Consider the following 27,938-nt stretch of genomic DNA (forward strand, 5'->3'; position numbering starts at 1 on the left):
ACGCTTAGTCGGCGCAAACTTTTCAAAAAAAAAAAAACGCATGTGAAATGCGTCGGGCGTTATTTGCGTTTACAGCCCGCATATTAAATGAAAAACAGCCGAGTGTCGGGCATTGCTGTGGAAACTGTTTGATAATAGGATACAATAATACAATAACTACGGCAGCGCAGCTAGAACTGAAGAGCAGCTCCTGAACTCACAAAAGCAACACAGACTGAGCAAAAACAATGTAATACAGCCCAGTCCGGCTCATTGCAGTTAAAGAACTACAGCTCCCAGCATCCCTCACCATTGCCGCGGGTGCAGAGGCATGCTGGGAGCTGTAGTCCTATAGCCAGGGCTGTACCGATTCACAATACAATAACGTTGCCAGCGCAGCTAGAACTGAAGAGCAGCTCCCGAACTCACAAAAGCAACACAGACTGAGCAAAAACAATGTAATACAGCCCAGTCCGGCTCATTGCAGTTAAAGAACTACAGCTCCCAGCATCCCTCACCATTGCCGCGGGTGCAGAGGCATGCTGGGAGCTGTAGTCCTATAGCCAGGGCTGTACAGATTCACAATACAATAACTACGGCAGCGCAGCTAGAACTGAAGAGCAGCTCCTGAACTCACAGTAACACAGAACGAGCAAAAACAATGTATAAACACAGGGTTTGAGTAACTCATTTTTAATATGTTTAATATTCACAGCAGCTAATAAATTTGTTTCAATAAAAAATAGGACTCATTCCACTCAGAAAAAAAAAATCTTTATTTATAAAAAAAACAACACAATATTGCCGAGGTTACATCCAAGTTAAATTTTCAACTTTCATACAAACTGTGGAATAGAAAGATTAAATCTGTTCATTTTATTACTGAAAACAAATTTTAAAAAAGACAATTCTGAACAAGGAATAATTAGTGGTAATGTTTAAGTAAAAATGATATTTAGTGTATCATAAACACCCTCTAAAACAACCAAATACACGAAACATGAGGTGAATATTATGCAGCAACTCTCCCACTGGAGCGTGGATATTAAAAAGGCTTGAAAGTTGGTCTTTAAAATCTGGAGGGTGTGGACAATGCAAACTACTGAGCTACCTTGAACCCACTGCCTTCCACACTGCAGCCCAGCGCTTTCTTTATCTAACCACTGAGCTCCTCAAACCCACTGCCTTCCACACTGCAGCCCAGCGCTTTCTTTATTAAACCACTGAGCTCCTCAAACCCACTGCCTTCCACACTGCAGCCCAGCGCTTTCTTTATCAAACCACTGAGCTCCTCAAACCCACTGCCTTCCACACTGCAGCCCAGCGCTTTCTTTATCTAACCACTGAGCTCCTCAAACCCACTGCCTTCCACACTGCAGCCCAGCGCTTTCTTTATCTAACCACTGAGCTCCTCAAACCCACTGCCTTCCACACTGCAGCCCAGCGCTTTCTTTATCTAACCACTGAGCTCCTCAAACCCACTGCCTTCCACACTGCAGCCCAGCGCTTTCTTTATCTAACCACTGAGCTCCTCAAACCCCACTGCCTTCCACACTGCAGCCCAGCGCTTTCTTTATCAAACCACTGAGCTCCTCAAACCCACTGCCTTCCACACTGCAGCCCAGCGCTTTCTTTATCTAACCACTGAGCTCCTCAAACCCACTGCCTTCCACACTGCAGCCCAGCGCTTTCTTTCTTTAACCACTGAGCTCCTCAAACCCACAGAATGTTCCACAGATTCACTTGAAAGTACAGAAACAGTGCAACACCAGCAATGAGTTTATTATGATTTTTACAGTATTTTGGCAACACTCCGATCACAAGATATGGAAACAAAACCAAAAAAATTGAAAAATGGCACAAACTGACAGTCGTTTGAAGTGCAACTAGGAATCCAGTTTTTTTGGGGGGGAGAGGTTTGGATTAAAATAAATTTTGTACATAGAATCCCCCCCTTCAAAATTTGAAAGAACTAAAAACAAGGGTTTAATTAGTAATGATTGATTGATTAGGATGATAATCGCAGTTCGTTTGGTTTCTAAACTATCGTAAACACACAACTAAACAAACACACAAGGATTGTCTCACTCCACAAAATGTACAAAGAACGCTCCTCCCAGAGTCTGTACACCAGCTCGGTCTCCCCCCTCCCTTTCTAAACAGATACCCCCCAGCCTCCCCATATCTCCAGTAGAGAAAACACAAGCAAGATCATCACTGCTTTCCTGGCGTTTGACTAAATGAACTAAAATTGAGAGAATGAAAGAGAGAAGAAATTGATTCTCACAATGCAGAGTTTCTGATCTGGAGGCACGACGAACTGTGAACTGATCTTTGTGTTGAAATTTTAATATCCCCCACACATACACACATTCTCTCTCTTTAAACTTCTCCTGCTGTTTCTTTTAGAAAAACACTTTCTTAAAATGTTAACTGAGTTCTTGAAATAGCAATTTGCCAATCCTCTCCTGCCGAACGTAAATGATTTTATTTTTATTTTTTTTTTAGGTTTTGCTGCCCCCTACAGGAGAGACACTGCTCTTCCACGCATAGAGGAGAGATTATGTGCATTACCACACAACGAACAGTAGGGGGAACTGTGGGCAAAAAAAGTCAAAACAAAAACAGACTTTTGAAGAACCTTTGTTTTTACTTGATAATGAAAAGAAATAAAAAAAAAACACATTTTAAAATCAGTTTCTTTAAACCCATTATAATAATTTTATAAACTACAATTCTGCATCAAAGATACACTCCCCTCTGGTGGCTGCATTCGGTACTGCAGCCTCTGATTACCTCACCGGTTTCAAGCCCCTGGGCGGATGGCTGTATTCAGATGATTTTTTGGAGGGGTGGATAGATTGATCGAAGGAAGGAGGGAGAAAGAGAGAGACAGATTTTTCTTCTTGAATGAAAGACAGAATGGCTCCTACTCTTCGGAATCTCCAGTCCTGTCTTTCTGCTTCTATTTTATTGTATTGATTTCTTGGTTATTTTACACTGGAACTCTCTCCCTCTCGTGCGAGAGTCTAGCGGCAGTGGGCTTGGATTGATAAATCTCTCTGCGAGATAAAGATTATTAGTTTTTCTGTGAAAAGAAAACAAAAATTAAATTAGCACATTTTCCTTCAGCCCCTGAAACTCATTACTGTGGATATATATATATAGAGAGTTTAGAACAGGGAATCTGCACTGTGTGAGAGTCAATGCACAGTGTGTGCGAGTGAGGGGATATATTTATATAGAGAGTTTAGAACAGGGAATCTGCACTGTGTGAGAGTCAATGCACAGTGTGTGCGAGTGAGGGGATATATTTATATAGAGAGTTTAGAATAGGGAATCTGCACTGTGTGAGAGTCAATGCACAGTGTGTGTGAGTGAGGGGATATATTTATATAGAGAGTTTAGAACAGGGAATCTGCACTGTGTGAGAGTCAATGCACAGTGTGTGCGAGTGAGGGGATATATTTATATAGAGAGTTTAGAATAGGGAATCTGCACTGTGTGAGAGTCAATGCACAGTGTGTGCGAGTGAGGGGATATATTTATATAGAGAGTTTAGAATAGGGAATCTGCACTGTGTGAGAGTCAATGCACAGTGTGTGCGAGTGAGGGGATATATTTATATAGAGAGTTTAGAACAGGGAATCTGCACTGTGAGAGTCAATGCACAGTGTGTGTGAGTGAGGGGATATATTTATATAGAGAGTTTAGAATAGGGAATCTGCACTGTGTGAGAGTCAATGCACAGTGTGTGCGAGTGAGGGGATATATTTATATAGAGAGTTTAGAATAGGGAATCTGCACTGTGTGAGAGTCAATGCACAGTGTGTGCGAGTGAGGGGATATATTTATATAGAGAGTTTAGAATAGGGAATCTGCACTGTGTGAGAGTCAATGCACAGTGTGTGCGAGTGAGGGGATATATTTATATAGAGAGTTTAGAACAGGGAATCTGCACTGTGTGAGAGTCAATGCACAGTGTGTGCGAGTGAGGGGATATATTTATATAGAGAGTTTAGAATAGGGAATCTGCACTGTGTGAGAGTCAATGCACAGTGTGTGCGAGTGAGTGGATATATTTATATAGAGAGTTTAGAACAGGGAATCTGCACTGTGAGAGTCAATGCACAGTGTGTGCGAGTGAGTGGATATATTTATATAGAGAGTTTAGAATAGGGAATCTGCACTGTGTGAGAGTCAATGCACAGTGTGTGCGAGTGAGGGGATATATTTATATAGAGAGTTTAGAATAGGGAATCTGCACTGTGTGAGAGTCAATGCACAGTGTGTGTGTGTGAGGGGATATTTATATAGAGAGATATAAACAGATGCAAAAGTACAGCAAGACTTCAAATAAAGTTTGATTCAATGCAATAATTCAGAAGGACTATCACAATATGGAATATTACACAGAATCCATGTGAGAAGTGACAGAATCCTGGAGTGCAGATTTTGGTCCAGTTTTCAAAGACACACCAAAAAAATAAATTCTAATTAAAAATAGAGGTAGAAATTCAGTGTTAATATATTATGAGGGGATAGTCTGAGAGGCAGACCCAGCAAGCTGCACCGTTTTCACACAGACACCCACTCTCTCAACTCTTACTAGCTTCATTAACATGAACCCTAGGTGTGAGTTTCTAACCCTGCTCAAACTCCTGCCTCCTGATCATTGCAATATTAATAATAATAATACTAGACTTCATTGAGGGGAGCTCTGAACCCCAGGACTGGGTGCAGCAGCAGCAGCAGGGCTAGTGTGAGTTTCTAACCCTGCTCAAACTCCTGCCTCCTGATCATTGCAATATTAATAATAATAATACTAGACTTCATTGAGGGGAGCTCTGAACCCCAGGACTGGGTGCAGCAGCAGCAGGGCTAGTGTGAGTTTCTAACCCTGCTCAAACTCCTGCCTCCTGATCATTGCAATATTAATAATAATAATACTAGACTTCATTGAGGGGAGCTCTGAACCCCAGGACTGGGTGCAGCAGCAGCAGGGCTAGTGTGAGTTTCTAACCCTGCTCAAACTCCTGCCTCCTGATCGAGGGGGGAGTGGTTTACAGGAAGGGGAGGGTCTATCTCGTGTGAAGACGGTATCAGGAGATCACTGGGGTGGAGGTAGTTAGAGTGACACTGAGGAGGGAAGGAGAGAACGGGGAGGCACAGAAATAAGAGGCAGGCAAGAAAAGAAAGGCAGTGAATGAAAGAGAAGAGAAAGAAGACTGAGTGAGAGAGAGAGTGCGTTTAGCAGGTGATGTCATGGGGTCAGGGGGGGAGGAAGAGGAGGAGTCTAACCATCATAAGAGTCAACCAGGTGAGCCACAGAACCACTACTGCCTCCGAGCAAACCCCTCTGAGAGAGAGAGAGGGGGGTAGAGAGAGGGGGAGAAATAGAAAGGAAGGAATAATAAACAGTGTGGTTAGTAGAAGTGAAAGTGAGGAAGAGACCCCCCTCACCAGAATCACACCCTCCCCTCCGCATGCATCAAAATGGACCAGTCCAGCCCCAGCTACAACTACAGTTCCCAGCATGCCTCCTCATCTGCAGCAGCGGCGAGGGATGCTGGGAGCTGTAGTTCTTCGCAGACACCAAGCTACAGCGTGGCTTTGTATGCATCATGATAAGTCTATAACTGCATATCATGTAAAGAAAGCAGAACACCCCTGAATGGTTCTCTCCCAGCCATCCCCCCCCCCCCCCTTCCTCTTACCTGCATGTGGTCGCTTTCTGACAAGTCAATGGACCGGTTCCGGTCTCGCTGGTCCAGAGTGGAATAAGCCTCTGCAGAGACGAAAAAGACATTTATAAAGCAGAAGAAAGGTGGAGGACAGTGTAGCACCCCCCCCCCCACCATGCCTGCCCAAGCTCCTCACCTGGGCCCAAGTCGTTCATGGGAATCATTTCTCGGTCTCCCTTCTCACCTGCACAAGGGAAAAGACGAGCCAGTCAAATCAGGATTAGCAGAATGGAACAGTCGAGTGCTGTGGCCGACAGTCTCCCCTCTCACCTGCTCTCCGGTCCATGAGGGGCAGCGTGCTGTCCTCATACCCCTGACTCCGGGGGGCGGGGTTCAGATTCACCATGAAGTCCGTTTTCTTCCACCCCTCCTTCTCCAGGGGCTTGCGCAGCTCCTTGAACCCCCAAACAGTCTGCAGCACGAGGCCCGCGCCCCGAACCTCCTTGTCTGTGCGATTGCTGAGAGGAGACACACACAGGACACCACGTCATCTCTTTCTGTTCCCCTCGTCCCCCTGGGGCGCTCTCTCAGTTCCTCTATCCTCATTCCTCTCCTCTCTCTTACCCGTCCTTGTTGATCAGCACCAGTTTCTCAATTCCCTGCCCCCTCTCTCAGTTCCACGCCCCCCGGTCTCTCTCAGTTCCTCTATCCTCGGTCCTCTCTTCTCTCTTACCCGTCCTTGTTGATCAGCACCAGTTTCTCGATTCCCTGCCCCCTCTCTCAGTTCCTCGCCCCCCGGTCTATCTCAGTTCCTCTATCCTCGGTCCTCTCCTCTCTCTTACCCGTCCTTGTTGATCAGCACCAGTTTCTCGATTCCCTGCGCCTCTCTCAGTTTCTTGGCTGCCTCCAGGTTGTTGAGAAGGACCTCGTTCATGGTGCTCAGCAGACACACGGTCGTTTCCTCACTCAGGTTCTTCGCTGGCTGCTGCTGCCCTCCTGGAAGGTTCCGCACTAAATTGGCCATCGCGTGCTTCCCTGGGAGGAGACAAGGACATCGTCACAACAACAATGCTGCTGAATAATGTTCCCTTGTTAACATATTGAATTGCACCCCCTCTATATAGAATGAACTCCCTCAGCTTCATAGAGTCCAGTGAAAGCTGCTGAATAATGTTCCCTTGTTAACATATTGAATTGCACCCCCTCTATATAGAATGAACTCCCTCAGCTTCATAGAGTCCAGTGAAAGCTGCTGAATAATGTTCCCTTGTTAACATATTGAATTGCACCCCCTCTATATAGAATGAACTCCCTCAGCTTCATAGAGTCCAGTGAAAGCTGCTGAATAATGTTCCCTTGTTCTCATATTGAATTGCACCCCCTCTATATAGAATGAACTCCCTCAGCTTCATAGAGTCCAGTGAAAGCTGCTGAATAATGTATTGTATTGCCCTGTATTAATGCATTGTGTTATACTGGATTGTATTGCCCCGTGTTGTACTGCTCTCTCACCTATGAGCTCTCTGTTCCTCCCGTCGATGGCCAGGTTCCTCAGAGCCCCCGACACCCCCCTCACCACCCTGTCCTGGGGGTGCTCCAGCAGCTCCGCAATGCTCGACAGCCCTTTCTCCTGACGCACCATCGCGCGGATATACCTCCCATACTGCAGGGGGTGACACAGGAGAGGAGTCATTCACAACCACACTAAAATACTGTCAGAAATACTAACAATGCAGACAGGATACCTCCCGTACTGCAGGGGGCGACAGGATAGAACCATGGACTAGACAGAACCATATTACAGCAAAACTGTTTGTATCCATGCAAGGCAGTCATGGATTTTCTTGGTGCAAGTCACACTCCCAGAGAGAGAGAGAGAGAGAGAGAGACACACAGACAGAGACACGTCTCACCGTCCACCTCCCCGCACACAGGTTCTGCAGAGATCCAGCAGCGGCCTCCAGCACCGCAGGGTTTTTCGACTCTTTCAGCAGAGACGTGTACAAGCGCACGACCTCAGGCTGGAACAGCAGCTCATACCCTGAGAGAGAGAGAGAGAGGGGAGAGGAAACGACTTCAACCACCACAGCAATCAAACACTGTGCTCCAGTCTAGCTGCTATAGACAATCTAACACTGTGCTCCAGTCTAGCTGCTATAGTCAGCAATCAAACACTGTGCTCCAGTCTAGCTGCTATAGTCAATCAAACACTGTGCTCCAGTCTAGCTGCTATAGTCAGCAATCAAACACTGTGCTCCAGTCTAGCTGCTATAGTCAATCAAACACTGTGCTCCAGTCTAGCTGCTATAGACAATCAAACACTGTGCTCCAGTCTAGCTGCTATAGACAATCAAACACTGTGCTCCAGTCTAGCTGCTATAGACAATCAAACACTGTGCTCCAGTCTAGCTGCTACAGTATATAAATGAAGTTAGGTTACCTTTTGCCGGTGCGGAGCGTTTTGGAATATCAATGACTTCTGTGCTGTAATCCTCAGTGTTACTCTTTCCTGCAAATCAAATTGAATATAGTTAATAGATACTTGTAATATGGCTAACACATTCAATACAGTCTAGTCTAGTGAACTAACAGCACTGTACTGGGGATCTGAGATCCAGCTAATTCAATACAGTCTAGTCTAGTGTAACAGCACTGTGCTGTACTGGGGATCTGAGATCCAGCTAATTCAATACAGTCTAGTCTAGTGTAACAGCACTGTGCTGTACTGGGGATCTGAGAGCCAGCTAATTCAATACAGTCTAGTCTAGTGTAACAGCACTGTGCTGTACTGGGGATCTGAGAGCCAGCTAATTCAATACAGTCTAGTGTAACAGTACTGTAAAGATCAGTGCGGTCAACACTGAAAGTGACTTTATAGTAATCAGATTGGAGCAAACAAATAAAAATCAAGATTAAGAGGTTTTACTGCACAGCCAAGTTGAGGAGGAAGGTAACAAAACTCACCTTCAGCAAACCACACGTCTACCTCACCAAGAAAGAGAAAATAAGAGGGAAGAATTGAAGATGAGAAATCTGTAGCAAAAAAGCAAAATAAAAAAAACAGGCCCCCCCAGACTGACCCCCCCACCCCTGCCAGAAGCAGCAAGCAAGAAAACCAGTAAAGAAACCAATCACCAACACCACCGTTAAACTGGGACCAGCTCCCTCGTCCCAGTGGAGATCACAGTACAGCCACACTTAAAGCTGCAGTTCCCTGCTCCGCCTGTACAGTGTGAGGGGGCGCTGTCGCTCAATCAGAACAGCATATCCCTCAAATGTAAGGATGCAGCCCTAAATCATCTTATTAAGAACACTAATGTCAGACCTGGTCCCACACAGGACAGCAAAGGGTTAAGATTGTTTTAAATTCCTAAACAAAGCTGCAGATTTCAAGTTACTAATAAAACATTAGTTAACCTGAAAACTCTCCCGCTCTTAACAGCCAAAAACAAAATATTTAGTTGAGTGGTGCATGTGCCTCCGTGCCCCCCTCCCCCTCACCTTTGCCCTTCTTGCTGCCGAAGCAGCTGGCTCGCTGGGTCCCGTTGGTGTTCGAGGATTGGCCGAGAAGCGCGTTGTTCTCCTGGTAGCGCTCGTGTCCTGGGACCTCCTTGTGTACCTGATAGGACAGGTTTCGGAGCAGACACACGCAGTTCTCGACCAGCTGAGAGAGAATCGAACATTCATTCAGGCAGACAGTTCAAAACAAGCCGAGAAAGACAAAAGATCTCAAAAAAAGAAATAGGAAAATAAAATAAGTCCTACCTCCTCTCTCCACTCCCCCTCAGTCTTCCCTTCTCCACTCCCCCCTCTGTCCTTCCCTCCCCTCCCCCTCTACTCCTCCCCTCTCCCCCACCTTGTTGTCTACGTCCTGGCGGTTGATCTGTGACTGCACGATGTACATGAGCGCATCCACCAGCCCGCTGCACTCCCTCAGCTTCCTGCGCGCCTCGCTGCGCTCCGAACTCACATTCCTGAGAGCGAGAAAGAGAGAGCGCGGGGGAAAAGAGATCAAACACTATTCTAGCCACAAAGTCCTGGTTTCACTAGGCAGTCCTGCTTTCACTAGGAGTTTAATAATCAGACTCCCGCTGCACAGCAGTGTGATCCAGTCTTGCTTTCACTAGGAGTTTAATAATCAGACTCCTGCTGCACAGCAGTGTGATCCAGTCCTGCTTTCACTAGGAGTTTAATAATCAGACACACCTGAGCTTGTTATCTAGACACACTGGGGGCTGATCAAGCTGGTAGTGAAACCTGGACTGGATCACACTGCTGTGCAATAGGGGTCCGATTCCCAGCGCTGCAGTGGGTCTGGGTTTGGAGCCCCCTCTCTCTCCCCTCCTCGTACCTCAGACAGCCTGCAGTGTTGGTGAGGGCCGTCTCCCACTCTATGTGTCTGGGCTTGGAATCTTCGTTCTGCTCCCTCTCCCACCCCGACCGCGGCACCATGACCTCGTCAGAGAGAGCGTGCAGCGCGTGATCCACGATCTCCATCTTCACAGAGTCGTGAGAGGAGAGGTTCCACAGGGTGCCTGAGAGCGAGAGAGAGAGAGAAAAATAAATTCATAAACAAACTGCACCAGGTTAGAAACTCACACTAGCCCTGCTGCACCCAGTCCTGGGGTTCAGAGCGCCCCTCAATGAAGTCTAGTATTATTATTATTAATATTGCAATGATCAGGAGGCAGGAGTTTGAGCAGGGTTAGAAACTCACACTAGCCCTGCTGCTGCTGCACCCAGTCCTGGGGTTCAGAGCTCCCCTCAGTGAAGTCTAGTATTATATATTGCAGTGGCGAGGAGGGGGTGCAGGGCTGGGCTCCTCTCCTCACCTGTGATGCAGTCAGTGAGGTCCTGGTCTCTCGCTTTCCTCAACAGTCTCACGAGGGCCGGCACCCCGTCGCAGTTCTTGATCGCCACCTTGTTATCTCCCTCCCGCCCGAAGGATATGTTTTTCAGGGCCCCGCAGGCGCTGTAGTGCACGTCTTTTTTGGGGTGATCCAGGAGGCCGACCAGAGCAGGGATCCCCTTCAAACGACGGACGTCAGATTTCATCTGAGAGAGAGAGAGGGGTAGAGAGAAGTAGAGAGGGGTAGACAGTGGTCATGTACACAGGGCTACAATGCAAGCTTCATATTTAAACAGTGCACTTTACAGCCAGCGCTGATAACATGAGCAGTGCAATCAATCGATTATTGAAGTGCGAGGCGCTGCAGGGAAGGTGGTGTATTGATCCGAGCATCGCCCTTTTAACTCAGTTCTGTGTCTGTTACTGAACGCGCAGTGCTGCCGGATTGATTGCCGATCGATCGATCGATCGGTTACCTTGTCGTTCTGGAAGGTGAGGTGCTGTAGGAAGGCGGCTGCGTTGGATTTCACGGGGTCCAGTCGATAGTTCAGCATGGCAATCACTTCGGGGAGCTCCGGCTGCCTCCAGTTTTGGGGCGCCCCACCCTTCCGCAGCGTGCTGTCCAGACTGGCCATGCTGCCCCGCTCCGCCTGGGCCAGAGGGGCGTTGCTGCTCCAGTAATAGGGGTCCCCTCCACCCATGTCACTGTCCAAGGTGTCCTCATAGCTCCTGCACACACAGAGACAGTTAGTGGGCTACACCAGCAACAGGGGTCCCACTGTCCTCACAGCACCCTGAGAGGAGGCAGCGAGAAAGAGAAAGAGGGGAGGGGTACCTGAGCCTGCGGCGAGGGTCCAGCGTGCCCCCTGTGCTCCTCAGCGTCATGCTGGGGTAGTCCCGGGAGCCCCCCAGGCCAGGGGCCAGGCCGTAGTCCAGGTCCTCGTATCCCAGACTCCTCTGGTCATCCTCCAGCCCGTAGGGCTCGTGGACGAATCTTTCGGGGTGCCCCCCTCGGCTCAGCTCCAGGTTGCTCCCCATGCGCACCTGCGGCTGGGCTGCGTACGGGTCGGCCTGCCTGCTGGGGGCCCGGTACCCCGCATCCAGAGTGCGGTACCCCTCCGCGGGCCTGAGTGAGAGAGGAGAGAACACACATTGGTCAGGACAGAGTTCATCAAATCAGAATCGCACAATAGAGAAAGAGAGGGAAGGAGATGAATCTATCAGAACCACACAACACTGGATCAGAACAGACTGGTGCAGAGAGCGAGCAGAGAGAGAGAAAAAGAGGGGGGAGGGAAAGAGAGGGAAAACAGATCTATCAGTAGCACACACACTGGATCAGAACAGACTGGCGCAGAAAGACAGAGCACACACATTGGTCAGGGCAGAGCTCATCAAATCAGAACCACACAATACAGAGAGAGAGGGGGAGGGAGAGGAGAGAGAAGAGGAATCTCACAACCACACAACACTGGATCAGAACAGACTGCCTCAGAAAGTGAGCGGAGAGAGAGAGACAGGAATCTCTCAGAAGCATCATCCCCCCCCCCCCTCCCTCCCTCCCTCACCTGTATCTGTCATCCATGCGCTGCATTCTCGAGAGGCTGGCGTAGGCCTCCGAGGGGGGGCCGGGCCGGTAGCTGTTGGTTTCCCCGTAGCCCCCCCCTCCCCGCGGGTAACCCCCTGCGGAGTCTGCGTAGTGGTAGTTTCGGGGTACGGTGGCGGTGCCCGGGGGTCCCACGTACATGTTTCCCCCAGGCGGGGCGGGAGTGGGGGTCCCTCCTCCCCGGTACATGCGCTCCAGCGTGGCCGTGTAGCCCCCACCGTTCCCCGTGCCCCCCCCGCCCTGCATGGAGCCCCCGGAGAAGCCGTTGCCCCCCTGGATCGAGCCGTCCAGGGAGAGGGCGTCTGAGACCGACACAGAGGGGATCACAGTGCGAGTCGTGACTGTCTTTACGACCTTCTTCACCTGGGGAGGGGGAAGAGAAATTACATACAAAACCACAGCACAGCTGCTTGTTTAAGAACTACAGCTCCCAGAAACCCTCGCCGCAGCTGCAGAGGCATGCTGGGAGCTGAAGTCTTAGCTAGAGCTGTAAAACCACTAGCTGTGCGTTGGGGAGACGTTTCCCCCCCCCCGACACGGCATCCTTACCGTGGTCTCCGTCCTGCGCGTGGTCCCGTCGTCCGACGTTTCCACGGAAACGACGGAGGCCGGTGGGTCGGGATCCTCCTCCATCGTGACCGTCTCCTCCACGAAGTGGCCCGGGTCCAACATCCTGGTCAGAGTGCTGTACTGCTGTGGCTGGCAGGCGGACACAAGCAGTGAAGAGTCAGGGACAGTACAGGGCTGGCTCTGACTGGTTCACTTGATGCTGGGGTGCGGTAACCCTGGCGACACTGAGATGTTCTGTAGCCAAGCCTCCCTGTGCAGGACTGACTCCCACATTGGAAATCTCATAGAGATTCTCAGCACAGTCTAACTGCGATTACAGGCTGAAGTGTTTGAGTCACGTTTGAACTCCAGTATTAAAAACCATTTAAACGCTCACTGCGTTCAGAGTGCAGCTTATTAATGTGGCTCTGAACAGGGCTGGGAATCAGACTCCTATTGCACAGCAGCGTGATCCAGTCCAGGTTTCACTACCAGCTTGATCAGCCCCAGTGTGTCTAGATAACAAGCTCAGGTGTGTCTGATTATTAAACTCCTAGTGAAAGCAGGACTGGATCACACTGCTGTGCAGCGGGAGTCTGATTATTAAACTCCTAGTGAAAGCAGGACTGGATCACACCGCTGTGCAGCGGGAGTCTGATTATTAAACTCCTAGTGAAAGCAGGACTGGATCACACCGCTGTGCAGCGGGAGTCTGATTATTAAACTCCTAGTGAAAGCAGGACTGGATCACACTGCTGTGCAGCGGGAGTCTCATTCCCAGTCCTGTGCATTAAAAACTCCTCAGCTCCATTCTCAGCTTTCAGTTAAAAGCAAATGCTGTGTCCTCCACAGAGCTCTCAGAATCCTGTCTAAACTACAGCAGTTCAGAGCTGTTATTAACCTGCCACCCACTTCCTGCAACACTGCCCCTTAGTGGATGGAAGCAATATGACAAGGGACAGGTGTTGTGCTTCTTGCATCCACCAGAGGGCAGAGTAGGGCGCATGGCGTGAGATGGCTGTGAAAATCAGGTATAATAACTCAAGACCCAGTTGGGCTCCATTCCCAGCAGCTCTGCTTGTCACTTCTCTGAGGAGAGCAGATCTCACAGGTCAGAGTGTCAAAGAACTACAGCTCCCAGCGGGTGCAGTGGCATGCTGGGAGCTGTAGTCCTACAGCCAGGGCTGGACAGACCCACTGTATCAATGAATCGCGACGCTTTCTTCACGCAAGGTCTGCATCAGTTGCAATGCAAGGACCACAGCTGAAAACTACAGCTCCCAGCATCCCTCACCAGGTGCAGAGGCATGCTGGGAGCTGTAGTCCCAGCTAGGTGTGCAATACCTCACTGCGTATCAGTGAATCGCGAGGCTTTCTTTGCTTGCATAGTAGCAGAAGTCCATCGTTTCGGATACTAGATCACAGCACAGAGTTGGTTCTCGAATGAACACAGCGGGTTTTAAAGCTAGTATGAACACACACGCTCCCGGGTCTCGCCCCCACCTCCCTCACCTGCGATCCGTTCAGATAGACTTTCTGTCTCTCGAACCCAGCATCGCCAGGTACCCTCCCGTTCTGAAACAATCACAGCAAAACAATAATAAACAAGAGAGGATTAAAAATGTCTAGAAGTACCTATGGCTTCACAGAGCCCAGACCAGCAGGGATACGAAGTTCCCTTCAGTTACATTTACTCAGGCAGGTTATATAACTGATTGGTAATATAAGAGACTATATAGATAGACTATACAGTCAGATAAGGATTAGAGATACACAATTAATTACACAGATCGATAATATAATAGAGACTTAACATAAATTGATGATATAACAGTATAGATAATACATTAGAGAATATAAATCGATATTGATAATAACAGATTATGTAGATTATATATGATATTGATATTCTGATATTCTATAAGAACATAAACAGATTATATAGATAAATATATTAGAGATAATAAATTATATAACAGAGTATACAGAAACTATATAGAAAAATATAATTATACAAAGAGATAATATAAATTGATTGTATAACAGTGTAGATAATTATATAGACAAATAGATCATTAATATAAATCTATAAGACAGTATAAATAAATCATATAGTTAAATATAAATAGCCAAGTATATAGACCAAGATCATTAATATAACTCATAACAGGAGTATACAGATAACATATAATCTATTGGATAACAGTATATGATAGATTATATAATAGATGTGATAGATCAGTATGTAAGTGTGAGGCTGTACAGACAGGTTTGAAATCAGTATCGTTCACATTGCCAGTGAAAAATGACCCCCCAGCACACCATTCTAATCTTTCACCCCTACCCTGAGCACTGGGGTCAAATTCACACGCGTCAAATACAATAATAATCATAATAATAAGAAAAGGTCCTTTTTTCCCCCCCAAAGCAACACGTTCGAAACGCACTGCAGAGTTTTTTGTATTTTAAAAAAGTCTGAAGAAATATTGGAAAGAAAACTTTGAAAATAAAAAAACAAGAGAAACAAAACCAAAGCCCGCCAGCATCAGAACCGGACTCCTCCAAAAACACAGAAACACAACCCGCAGCGAACTGAAACACCAAAACGCACAAAACCAACCCAGTCCACTGTGGGGAAAAACACATGAGAATCTCCGAGTAACCCCGCTGCTTCCCTTACAGGACGTATCCCAACAGCTAAACTACAGCTCCCATCATCCCTCACCACTGCCGCAGGTGCAGAGGCATGCTGGGAGCTGTAGTCCTAGCTAGGGCTGTACTGATTCAGTGTGCATCACTGAATCCTGGCGCTTTTACATGCATAGCTACAGCTCCCAGCAGGTCTGTATTCAAAGGCATGCTGGGAGCTGTAGTCCTAGCTAGGGCTGTACTGATTCAGTGCTCACTGTATTGATAAGACCACAGCACAGCTCACTGTAGCTAGAACTACAGCTCCCAGCATCCCTCACCGTTGCCGCGGGTGCAGAGGCATGCTGGGAAGTGCCCGGACGATTCTATTCGGCATCTCCTGCCTGAATCAAACCAGCTCTAACTGGAGGAGAGGAGAGAGCGCCAGCCGACCCTCGGCCATTTCCAAACAGCAAACAAAATCAGGAGACTAAAAAAAAAAAAGATTAAAATTGTCGTAAAAAAAAATTGGAAAGCTGAAAACTGAGTAATAAAACTTATCAGCTTAGAAAAATGTAATAAAATAAAAACACAAGGCTGTCCGACAAGGCGCTTCACACAACAAAGCCACATCCCAAAAACCGAGCTGGATCTCTAACACCAAGACACACCGCGGAACCATTCTCACATCACACAGGAAGCAGGCGGGAGGGGGAATGTTTTCGCGGCTGCGCGCTGGTGTTCTCGCGCGCAGGAAGTGGAGGGGAGGGGGGGTGTTTTACCTGTTGCTCGCGTGTGAGCGTCCCTCTCTGAGTGCCGCGTCTCTCTTCCTCGAGCGCACGGGTCAGCCTCTCAAACTGCACCTCCTGCTCACGCACAGAGGCCAGCAGGCTGGCTGTGCAATCCACGTCAGGGTCCTCCATCGAGGGACAGGGGAGAGAGGAGGAGGAGGAGGAGAGGGGGAGCAAGGAGGAGGAGGGCGGCTGCCGGGGAGAACAGGGACAGGACAATAAAACAGAGTTTGGAAAACTAGCCAAAAAGGAGAAGAAATTAGTGACAGAAAAGTGGATTTCAGCGTTTCTATGGGCTGGGAATGAAGCGATCCTAATACAAGACCACAGCGCACTGAAGAACTACAGCTCCCAGCATCCCTCATCATTGCTGCAGAGGCATGCTGGGAGCTGTAGTCCTAGCTAGGGCTATACCGATTCAGTGTGTATCAATGAATCCTGATGCTTTTACATGCATAGCAATAGAGGTGTGTAGTATTTGATACAAAACCACAGCTCACTGCAGCTAAACTACATTTCCCAGCATCCCTCACCATTTCCACTGGTGCACAGGCATGCTGGGAGTTGAAGTCCTTCACTTGCTTTTCTTAAGGGCTGTGTTTTAGAGCTGGCATGAACACTCTCGTGAGTCTCATAACTAGAACGCAAAACGGGAACTAACCCTTTCATGCAAGAGCCCTCGTTACAGGAACAAATGCATGACTTCACATGAGATGGATTGAGCAAATCAAAACTTATATATATATATAAAAATCTTGCAAAAAATTAGTGTCAAACTCTTTTTTGGAATCAACTGTTTCTAAAATTGCATGAATGAAAAGGGTTGAGATGAGCCCCAGAAACTAAAGACAGAGAAGGAAAGAAGAAAATCGGCCATTTCAAGAGATCAGAATAAAAACGTTGCAGACAGACCCTCGATTCCCTTTCTCTCTCCACTATAATCCCAAGAAAAGCTTTCTCCAAACCAAGCAACACATTTCCTCCTCGCCTTTCAAAATACCTGCCTATTTTTAAACTGTGCCTCTCGCTGGGTGAGAATGTGTTCAGTTTCACATGTTTATCTGAGATAGAAACTCACACTAGCCCTGCTGCTGCACCCAGTCCTGGGGTTCAGAGCTCCCCTCAATGAAGTCTAGTATTATTATTATTATTAATATTGCAATGATCAGGAGGCAGGAGTTTGAGCAGGGTTAGAAACTCACACTAGCCCTGCTGCTGCTGCACCCAGTCCTGGGGTTCAGAGCTCCCCTCAATGAAGTCTAGTATTATTATTATTAATATTGCAATGATCAGGAGGCAGGAGTTTGAGCAGGGTTAGAAACTCACACTAGCCCTGCTGCTGCTGCTGCACCCAGTCCTGGGGTTCAGAGCTCCCCTCAATGAAGTCTAGTATTATTATTATTAATATTGCAATGATCAGGAGTTTGAGCAGGATTGAAGATAGTTTATAAAAATCAAGCTAGAAATTGCTTTTTAAAAACAGTAAATTGCAAAAAATGTGTTGCTTAGTAGAGGAGAACCTTCACAGCTTTGTAACCTCAAAGTATATATAAGAGAGAGAGAGAGGAGAGCTATCTCTCTATAGAGAGAGATAGGAGATAGATATCTAATGGTCAGCCAATTCTTTCCAAAATATCATTAAACCAGTTATAAAACTTAATCACATACATTCAGTGCCAAACTCAGTACAAGGCTTGCAAAGAACTAGAAGAATATACAGCATGATAACACAGGTCATACTTCATAATACACAAACTAATTTAGCACCAAACCTCTACAATACAGAACAAGGTCTGCTAAAAATGAGGCTACAAAACACAAACTAGGATACAAATCAATGCCCCCCTCCCCTCCCTCCTGTCCCATTAGCTTCAGGTCATTCCGAGCAGTTCTGTCGCTCCTCCAATGAAATCGAGTGCCTATCATTGTACAAGCCTGCCTACCTGGCTCCGAGGAGCTTGCCAGAGGAATCCTTCGACTTCTGAACTCTCTCCCAGCTCTGGCGAGTTTCGCTCCCACCGTCGCTCGCCTCAAATCAGCTCTCCAGACCTGCCTGTTCTCTCTTCATCTCCGTGCTCTTTAAACCTGTTCTCTGCTCTTTCCACTGTATTTAATGCACTATTTCATGTATTCTGCTCTTTCCACTGTATTTAATGCACTATTTCATGTATTCTGCTGCTGTCCTGTATTCTGCTCTTTCCACTGTATTTAATGCACTATTTCATGTATTATGCTGCTATCCTGTATTCTGCTCTTTCCACTGTATTTAATGCACTATTTCATGTATTATGCTGCTATCCTGTATTCTGCTCTTTCCACTGTATTTAATGCACTATTTCATGTATTCTGCTGCTATCCTGTATTCTGCTCTTTCCACTGTATTTAATGCACTATTTCATGTATTCTGCTCTTTCCACTGTATTTAATGCACTATTTCATGTATTCTGCTGCTATCCTGTATTCTGCTCTTTCCACTGTATTTAATGCACTATTTCATGTATTATGCTGCTATCCTGTATTCTGCTCTTTCCACTGTATTTAATGCACTATTTCATGTATTATGCTGCTATCCTGTATTCTGCTCTTTCCACTGTATTTAATGCACTATTTCATGTATTCTGCTGCTATCCTGTATTCTGCTCTTTCCACTGTATTTAATGCACTATTTCATGTATTCTGCTGCTATCCTGTATTCTGCTCTTTCCACTGTATTTAATGCACTATGCATTGTGTGTTTTTACTGTATATCATGTATTATGCATTTCTCTGTATTTGAAGTATTATGGATTTTCTTGTATTTTATTGCATCTTGTAAAGCATCTTGTAAACGCTTTGTGATTGTGGTCCACTATGAAAGGCGCTATATAAAATAAAGATTGATGAAAGATAGATCCTAACTCCAGAGGGAGGCTGATCAGCGCCCGGCAGGCAGGACTCTCCAGACAAGCTCCTCAAAAGCCAGGTTTTAAAATATTTAAATAAGAACCTCTAGGATTGGAGGAGCGCCAGAACTCAGAACCACTCCAGCAAAAACAAACACACAAGACGGGGAGGAGAGAACGGATTTGAAAATCATTTGTTAGGTCACTGGCAAGCAAAATAAATTCCATTATCATAAAATAATAAAAGGAAGTGGATACAGACCTGTGGCCCCCGATTGGCTGGCAGACTGGGGAGTGGAGCAGGAAGTTAGGGGGGGAGGGGAGGGAGGAAGCGTCTAGTTGCAAAGGCTCATGGGAGAAGCAGCCCAAAAGAGAACCACCAGCTTCAGAACGAGGGAGGAAAGGAAGGAGTGCAGAAGCTGCAGAAATAAGACAGAATAAATCACTCTAAATACCAAGAAAGAGGTGCAATTAAATCATTGATTCGTTAGAAAAAAAAAAAAAAGGATGTGTCAGTGGAAACATTTTTCGTGGAAATTGACAATTTCAACAACATTTTTTTTTTTGTTTGGCGTCTCGTCCGAAGGACGGAGCACAAGGAGGGTCAGTGACTCGCTCAGGGTCTCTCTCACACACACACACAGTGAGTAAGGGGCTGAGCTGGGATTTCAACCTCCTCCTCCCCCCTCTCCTCCCCCCCCCCCCCCCATTTACTTGCGTTCTCAAATTTCATTATGACGTCACTTCTGGGTGGATACCAGGTTTTCAAATCACAAATCTACAAAAATTTTTACAAACTTCACTTCTCTCTCTCTCTTATCTATCTATTATCTATATTATATATCTATATCCATTATCTATCTATATCATATCTGTCTATATCTATTATACATCTCTCTATCTATATCTTATTTATCTATCTCGATCATATAGATATCTATTGCTGTGGTAACTGTGAAAGGCTGCCAGCGATGCGCAGTGTGAGGAAAGCGTAGGACTGTGTGAATCGCAGCTTCTGGTGTTACTGGGAATCACACCCACGTCAGTGTGGGACCAGGGGCTTGCTAATCACTGCGCAGACCGAGCGACGGCATGGCTTACCAGACAGGCTGAGAATCACACCACGAGGAGAAAGAGCCACAGAAAACTCTGAATTTTAAAAACTTTGCAAGCCAGACGTTTCCTATCGCCTGTCCTGTATTAGAAGACATCTAACTTGATTATTCACAGTGCAAGAATATAGAAACCTTTCAAGAGCCTCTCCGTGTAATCACAATGCAGTACACTGTGTTGCATGAAGAAAGCACCACAATTGATAGATTAAAAATCAGTCCAGCCCTGGCTAGGACTACAGCTCCCAGCATGCCTCTGCACCTGCAGCAAGGGACCCTGGGAGCTGTAGTTCTTGAACTACAATGAGATCAACTGTGGTCTTGAAAGAGAAAAGCTTTATCAGGAAGAAAACATCAAGATTTCACTGGGGGACCCCAGAACCGGGATGGGGTTTGGGAGGGAGCCCTCCTTCTAGATTGTAGACTCGTTAGATTTCTACAGACGTTTGCTAAAAGGATTTAGGATCACGCGGGTTGGGTTTCAGAATTTGGTTATTTGAGAACCAGCGAGTCTCGCCTCACACACGCTGGTTCTTGTCGCTTGATCTTGGTCACAAACTTGCCGCCGCCCTCAGTTTCAGTGATGCAATCCCAGTGCATCCTGTGACATCACCCCCGTGCAGGGAACTCGGAAAACCACGAGGAACAAACAGAAACCGCTAGCGCGCCACGTTCTCACACACTTCCCTGGAAAGTCATGACGTCGCCCTCCCTCCGACTTGCAACCGAGATTCCCACACTGCAGAGACACAGCGCACTCTGTCCTGACAAGCACAGAGGAGCCAGGAGATGAGAGGGTATGAAATCGGGGGGGGGGGGGAAATCAGTCTGATCAAACTCCTGGCTCCTGATCAGACAGAAACCTGTTCATAGTTTCACCTCTCTGCCACAGCCAGCAGAATGCACTGACCTCAGGGTGAATGAATAACAAAGAGAGAGAGAGAGAGAGAAGTGGAATTAAGTACTCAGAGTTCTCTTCTTAATCAAACTGATTCACCTTCTCAGGGACAAGCTATCTGTGGAATTCAGAGGGGGGAGGGGGTAAGATTGCATAATGCTTCCGAAAGACACAAAACGCTGAGAACAAAAACAGCCAAAAATATCAAGACACGCCTCAAACACAAAAAGAGCCAGGAGACTCAAACAGAAACCGCTCCCCCGCGCACACACGCTGCATTCTGAGAACGCAGATGTATTTTTGCCAGCAGTCTGAAGTGACTTATAAAAATCTTAAATTTACTTGAAAAAGCACAGCTTAAATGCAAGAATGACTTTCAAAACAGACTCCTTAAAAAAAAAAAAAACACACACCTTTAAAAATTAATGCTCTCTTAAACAGACAGTCTTGTGTTTTTAGATTAGCTGGAAACGGTCGCTTCCAGTTCAAAGCTCAGGGTGGCGTGGGCTCTGCTCTGCTTTCCTCTTGTAAGAAATCAGACTTATCTGGGCAGCTGAGAGATAAGGACATACCTGCATGCCTGTAGGTGGGGGGAGGGGGCACTGTGCAAACAGGCAGCTGTCACTATACAAACACGGAGACAGACAGGAGGTGGACTTTGAACTGACTTTGAATCAGGCTCCTATTGCACAGCAGCGTGAACCAGTCCAGGTTTCACTACCAGCTTGATCAACCCCCAGTGTGTCTAGATAACAAGCTCAGGTGTGTCTTTATTATTAAACTCCTAGTGAACCAGGAAGGCTTAAAAAAGTGTTGCGGGAATTCAAAATAAACAGATGCGATCGCACACTTCCGGTCTGGAGTGACTCAACAGTGTTCCGTACGCCGCTGTCCCCTCCCGCCCCATCCCATAATAAACGCTTTCCACAGAGGTGCTGTACACCCCCAGGCGGGTGTGTCTGGCGAAAGATCCTTGCAGTCGTTCTGCGCGGCTTCAACGGCACGCCCGCTCTCAGCACTGCGGCTGGGTGTACAGAAATCCGTTTCACACGGGGGGGGGGGGGGGGGTGGGGGGCGCGCTGGACAGTCCTGGGTTTAGTTTAAGGGGATGTGGTTTTCGGAACTGCGAGAACAAAAGACAGCCCCGCCACCTCACTGCCTGGAGCTCCACATCTAAAAATAAAGCAGCATAAAAACCTGGGAACACAGCCAGAGACTTCAACAAAGAGAGAGAGAGAAAGTACCAATACACAGACATAACAAGGTCACACACGATAATAATAATAATACTAGACTTCATTGAGGGGAGCTCTGAACCCCAGGACTGGGTGCAGCAGCAGCAGGGCTAGTGTGAGTTTCTAACCCTGCTCAAACTCCTGCCTCCTGATCATTGCTAGACTTCATTGAGGGGAGCTCTGAACCCCAGGACTGGGTGCAGCAGCAGCAGGGCTAGTGTGAGTTTCTAACCCTGCTCAAACTCCTGCCTCCTGATCATTGCAATATTAATAATAATAATACTAGACTTCATTGAGGGGAGCTCTGAACCCCAGGACTGGGTGCAGCAGCAGCAGGGCTAGTGTGAGTTTCTAACCCTGCTCAAACTCCTGCCTCCTGATCATTGCAATATTAATAATAATAATACTAGACTTCATTGAGGGGAGCTCTGAACCCCAGGACTGGGTGCAGCAGCAGCAGGGCTAGTGTGAGTTTCTAACCCTGCTCAAACTCCTGCCTCCTGATCATTGCAATATTAATAATAATAATACTAGACTTCATTGAGGGGAGCTCTGAACCCCAGGACTGGGTGCAGCAGCAGCAGGGCTAGTGTGAGTTTCTAACCCTGCTCAAACTCCTGCCTCCTGATCATTGCAATATTAATAATAATAATACTAGACTTCATTGAGGGGAGCTCTGAACCCCAGGACTGGGTGCAGCAGCAGGGCTAGTGTGAGTTTCTAACCCTGCTCAAACTCCTGCCTCCTGATCATTGCAATATTAATAATAATAATACTAGACTTCATTGAGGGGAGCTCTGAACCCCAGGACTGGGTGCAGCAGCAGCAGCAGGGCTAGTGTGAGTTTCTAACCCTGCTCAAACTCCTGCCTCCTGATCATTGCAATATTAATAATAATAATACTAGACTTCATTGAGGGGAGCTCTGAACCCCAGGACTGGGTGCAGCTGGGTTGGCTAGACGTTCATTGACTCCACACACTCGCACGTAATGCAGCCACAGAGATCCTGGATCCAGTTCAGACAGAAATCCAAAAGAAGACACAAGCTGAGCAAGAAAAACCTCAAAAGTAATTCCGCAGAGAGAAAAAAACAAAACCAAGATATATTTCTGGAGGGAACCAAAACAGAAAACACACACAAATAAACACACTTAAATAAAAGCGCCACTCCCAAAAACGCCAGCACAGAAACACCTCCAACAGAATCCAGACTCCCCGTACTAGCTCCGCGAGATTCGGGGGCTAGTGTCAGAAAACTGGGACTGGTTTACCAGCTCAGGAGGACCGAGGAAACAGCTGCTTGCGTTTGCGTGGATCGTGGTTTCTGTCGAACGCGGACCCACACAAACCCAAAAGCAGCTGTCTCTTCACTGCAGGTCGATTTCCACACACACACACACACACGGTCCCTCACAAGCCTGCCCTGCTGAATTCAACCAGGAAGGGCGTGGAACAGATTCACAGGAATCAAATGGACATGTTAACTGATATATAAGAGACAGACTGGGTCAACTGGACAAATTACAATCTGGCAGGGGGGTTAGGAACAGAAATGTGCCCCCCACCTCCCCCTCCCCCTCCCCCTCCCCCTCCACACACACACACTCTCTCTCTCTCTCTGAACAATGACTGCATTCCAGACTTGGCCTCGACATGCCTAATCTGTACAGAATCGAAATTCCTGCAGCGACACTAAAATTCCCCCCCTCTCTCTCTCTCTCTCTCTCTCTCTACACACTAGCCCGCCACTCCCTCAGGAGCTGCACAGGACAAAGTTCAAAAAGACGTCAGAACAGGAGCACCAGGAGGCACAGGGACACAGACAGCCTCCCACCTTCCTCTGGGGGCCCGGGCTCCAATCTGGGAAGCAAGGTGGCAACAGCCACACAAACAGGACAGAGAGACACACACACAGGGGGCTAATTCTCCAGCCTCTCATTGCTGAATTTCAGGAGCCTATACATGCACAGAGAAGCAGTGGAAGAGAGGACGCTACACAAGAACTAGAGCCGTTCACAGTTTAGCGTTGAACAACAACCATCCAGCCAATCACAACAGCGTCAAATCTCAAAACCGAGACGGTCGCTCCCATGCGCGCACGCAGGAGTTCGCGCGAAGCGCCAGGCAACTGATTTCACGAGCTTTCCAGTGTCCTGCAGTTAAAAGCCGCAAGGATGCAGCGATCGCTCAAGGCGCGCGGTTTATATTCGCCGCAAGAGAATGTCCTGGTAGAAGGGTTAAAAGAAAGAATTTTTATTTAATTTTTTTATTTTACTTTATTTATTTATTTTAAAAGGGAGGGCTAGAAGTTGCACGCCACGAAGCCTCACCCAGCACAGCAGTCTCCGCGCACAGGAGCACTTCGGAGAGACGGATTCTCACCCTCGTGAATAAAAGCCTTCAAAATGATTTCTATCTTTCACGAACGACAAACACCTGCAGGACTGTTTAAAAAAATGACTTTTTGCAACTAAGTTCTGCATTCTCTGATCTCTAAAGAACAAAACAGGAACAGAGTTTTCTCTCTCTCTCTCTCTCTCTCCTCTTCCCCCACAATGTTTAACCCTTAGCGGTCACTCGGCCATTGAAAGGTTCTCTCTCCTTTTTCCAGAGTAAAAAAAAAAAACGACTGCAGACCCACGCTTGACGTCTTTTTGGTGATGCGGGACGGGGTCCAGACATTGGACTGAAAAGGGAAAATTATGAGGTCGGTCCTGGTCCGACACAGGAGCGCAAAGGGTTAAAAAATGTAAACGTGCAAATCAGGACCAGCCGAGCACGCAATAACGCACGACCTTCGGCCCCCACCGCAACAGGTCAAAGGTCACACCTGCGTGAATCCTCCCCCCCCACCTCCGGTCACACAGAGACTGGCTAGGGCTCCTAAAATCGATGGCAGATGTCCCCGAGCGACGCCCGGGCAGGCAGGAGCAGCGGAGAAGCAGAGACAGGTGTTGGAATTCAACAGCCGACTCTCGTCTGCAATTTCTGTCTTTGAAAAACAAACTAACGAAAAGGGCTTGCTGGTGAAAATCAGAGGGCTTCACGGTACTGGAGTCCCGGATAGAGATGCGTTTTATATTTCGGAGTACAGCGCTCTTCTTGGTAGCTGAGGGTTTGAAAACTCACTCGTTTGTTTTAACATTGCGAGCCAGGAGTAAGGGTAGCGCTTTTACACTGGGAAAACACAGGACTGGAGTTTAGAACAGAAACCTCCACTGTGCGAGAGTCAATGCACAGAACACACTACACAAGCATTCATATATAAATACATATAAAATTCAAAGAGACTGAAGGAATCCGTCAGTAGGGTACTGAGCATGAAATCTACACACCATGGGAGTTACAAAAAACAAGATTTCTGTAAAAAGCTGTCTGATAAGCAAAGAGCTGTTGGGCTGCTTCATCCTCTGACACACACACACACACACACACACAGATGAGATACACAGACACACCCCCCCTCACTGCAAGATCTGCGATTACTCAATTCTGAAACCTTGCCAGATTAATTCCCTCCCCCTAGAGCTGCCATTACTCAAGGAGAAACCGGTTCCACCACCCCGGAGAGCTGGCAGGACCAGCCTCTCTCCCCACCCCCCCCAATCGCAGCCTCACTGGGTTAACACAGTCACAATGAAACTGCGCTCATGCAGTCCGACACGCACAGAGCTTCGAAACACTCACGCACACAGAGTCACACACCTGTGAAACTCTGACATACACAGCTCTGAAACCCAGCGACACACTCCTACTAGCACACGAGCTGCAGTGACACATACAGCACTAAACACACACTGTGACACTCTGACAAAACAGAGTCACAGGCTATGACTAAAGGCAGCTTACCTGCGAATTCTCAAACAAAACCACAGTGACGGACAGACAGGCTGAGGGGGCGGAGCAGAGAGGCTGAGGTCAGCGACACACACAGCCTATTGCCACAGCTGGAAACTTTGCAAGTTTCGTCAAATCAAATCAAACTTCTCTCGATATGCAAGTGCGACACTGATGGCCACTAGAGTCCGAGCTAAAGAAGGTCCTGAGCGAGTTTCATTACAATCAGACAAGCGCGCTTCTAGACAGGAGTGAAAATTTGAGAGACAGACAGAGCCCCACAATTCTGTTCAGTTTGACGCTGCAATATAATCCCTTCTTCCTGGAGTCTGTTAGTTTACTGCACCCTGAAAAGAGCTAGACGGACAGACAGACAGACAGACAGACAGAGCCCCACAATCCTGTTCAGTTTGACGCTACAATATAATCCCTTCTTCTTGGAGTCTGTGTTAGTTTACTGCACTCTGAAAAGAGTTTAGTTTCATTAAAGCTGCAGACAGACGCACAGACAGACACAGTGTCGGAGGTCCCTCTCAGAGTTGAACAATAAAGGTGGTTTCCACCAGGTTTCGTTGTTCCGTCCGTGTCCCCCCCCCCCCCGTGTGTCCCCCCCCTGGTGGTGGGGGGGTGGGGGCCCCCGGACTGGAACCCAGGCCTCCATAGGAAGCTGAAAATCAGGCGCACAAAGTCAACGAAAAATAAAGTTTGAAAATCAGTAAAGCAAGGTCACTTCTCCCTCCTTCCTTGTTCAGTCTCTCTCTCACACACACACCTCTCCCTCTGTCATCACTCTCTCCCAGCCCCTCCCCGACTCACACACACAGTAAATCAGCCCACAGCTCCACGTGACACGATTTGGAGACAGAGAGAGACCTGCCACAAGAACCACGATGTGAAATCACAAAGCCGTGCTGAATCGGCTCTCTCAGCGAGTAAACAGCAAGGCAGGTAGAACACCTATGCCAACTGCTGACCGGAAAATAGATCAAACCAATATGCAAACAGGAGGCTTATCCTGTTTGCATATCAGTTTGATCTATTTTTGCTTTCACTAGGAGTTTAATAATAAGACACACCTGAGCTTGTTATCTAGACACACTGGGGCTGATGAAGCTGGTAGTGAAACCTGGACTGGATCACGCTGCTGTGCAGTAGGAGTCTGATTCCCAGCCCTGTTCAGAGGCAAAGGAGGTAAAGCAGAGCTCTTCGTTATTTCCAGGTAAAGGGTAGTTTGAGAGGCGCAGTCCGGTTTCAGCGCTTCACTGGATTTGAATGAACCCCCAAAATCCCACAGCTGAAGACTCCCCCTTCCTCTAGAGAGAAGAGTTTCAAACCCAAAAGAACCAAAACGAAAGAAAAAAAAAACCCACACATTTCAATAGTCTTTTATTATTAATATATAATATTATAATCGTTTTTTATTATTAATCCGCTCCTGAACTCAAAGCAAAGCAATGGAATACGGCCCAGCACAGCGCATTGCAGTTAAAAAACTACAACTCCCAGCATCCATCGCCATTGCCGCGGGTGCAGAGGCATGCTGGGAGCTGTAGTCCTAGCCAGGGCTGTCCCAATTCACAATACAATGACGACGGCAGCGCAGCTAGAATTGAAGAGCAGCTCCTGAACTCACAGTCAAAGCAACACAGACTGAGCAAAAACAATGTAATACAGCCCAGCCCAGAGCATTGCAGTTAAAGAACTACAGCTCCCAGCATCCCTCGCCATTGCCCGCGGGTGCAGAGGCATGCTGGGAGCTGTAGCCCCAGCCAGGGCTGACTTGTTTTGAGTGCATTTTTTCCCCGTGTGCCCCCTGACTCGTTTAACGTTACCCGTATGTTCGCGGGTTCGGCGTACCGTCAAAACGTCTTTGATGTCGAGGGGGGT

General features: G+C 47.4%; 1 protein-coding gene across 5 annotated transcripts; it reads right to left on the reverse strand.

Annotated features, from left to right (window-relative positions):
* Positions 1–1,626: 1,626 nt before the first annotated feature.
* LOC121307211 (catenin delta-1-like) lies at positions 1,627–26,440 on the reverse strand. Of its 5 annotated transcripts, XM_041239346.1 has the most exons (22): positions 26,064–26,440; positions 19,231–19,387; positions 16,078–16,278; positions 14,180–14,242; positions 12,668–12,817; positions 12,081–12,481; positions 11,348–11,638; positions 10,989–11,241; positions 10,496–10,718; positions 10,015–10,198; positions 9,520–9,637; positions 9,165–9,327; positions 8,628–8,645; positions 8,104–8,172; positions 7,577–7,704; positions 7,176–7,326; positions 6,506–6,698; positions 5,994–6,181; positions 5,860–5,907; positions 5,697–5,767; positions 5,281–5,338; positions 1,627–3,067 (listed from the first exon to the last, which is right to left on the reverse strand). In XM_041239346.1, the coding sequence occupies exons 3-22, from the start codon at positions 16,216–16,218 to the stop codon at positions 3,009–3,011; spliced, it is 2,970 nt and encodes a 989-aa protein (XP_041095280.1). In that variant the 5' UTR covers positions 16,219–16,278; positions 19,231–19,387; positions 26,064–26,440; the 3' UTR covers positions 1,627–3,008. The 5 variants fall into 5 exon arrangements, with proteins under 5 accessions (XP_041095280.1, XP_041095281.1, XP_041095283.1 ...); XM_041239347.1 differs by lacking the exon at positions 19,231–19,387; XM_041239349.1 differs by lacking the exon at positions 14,180–14,242.
* Positions 26,441–27,938: the final 1,498 nt, after the last annotated feature.

This window comes from Polyodon spathula, chromosome 54, assembly GCF_017654505.1.
Source record: "Polyodon spathula isolate WHYD16114869_AA chromosome 54, ASM1765450v1, whole genome shotgun sequence".
NCBI lineage: Eukaryota > Metazoa > Chordata > Actinopteri > Acipenseriformes > Polyodontidae > Polyodon > Polyodon spathula.

What these genes read in the sequence shown, in the direction of transcription:
- LOC121307211 (XM_041239347.1), bottom strand. Translation starts at nt 16,218, where the DNA reads ATGGAGGACCCTGACGTGGATTGCACAGCCAGCCTGCTGGCCTCTGTG. An exon ending in CGCTCACACGCGAGCAACAG is followed by an intron (nt 14,243 to 16,077) that starts GTAAAACACCCC and finishes TGATTGTTTCAG; the next exon opens with AACGGGAGGGTACCTGGCGA. An exon ending in ACGCTCCGCACCGGCAAAAG is followed by an intron (nt 7,705 to 8,103) that starts GTAACCTAACTT and finishes TCTCTCTCTCAG; the next exon opens with GGTATGAGCTGCTGTTCCAG.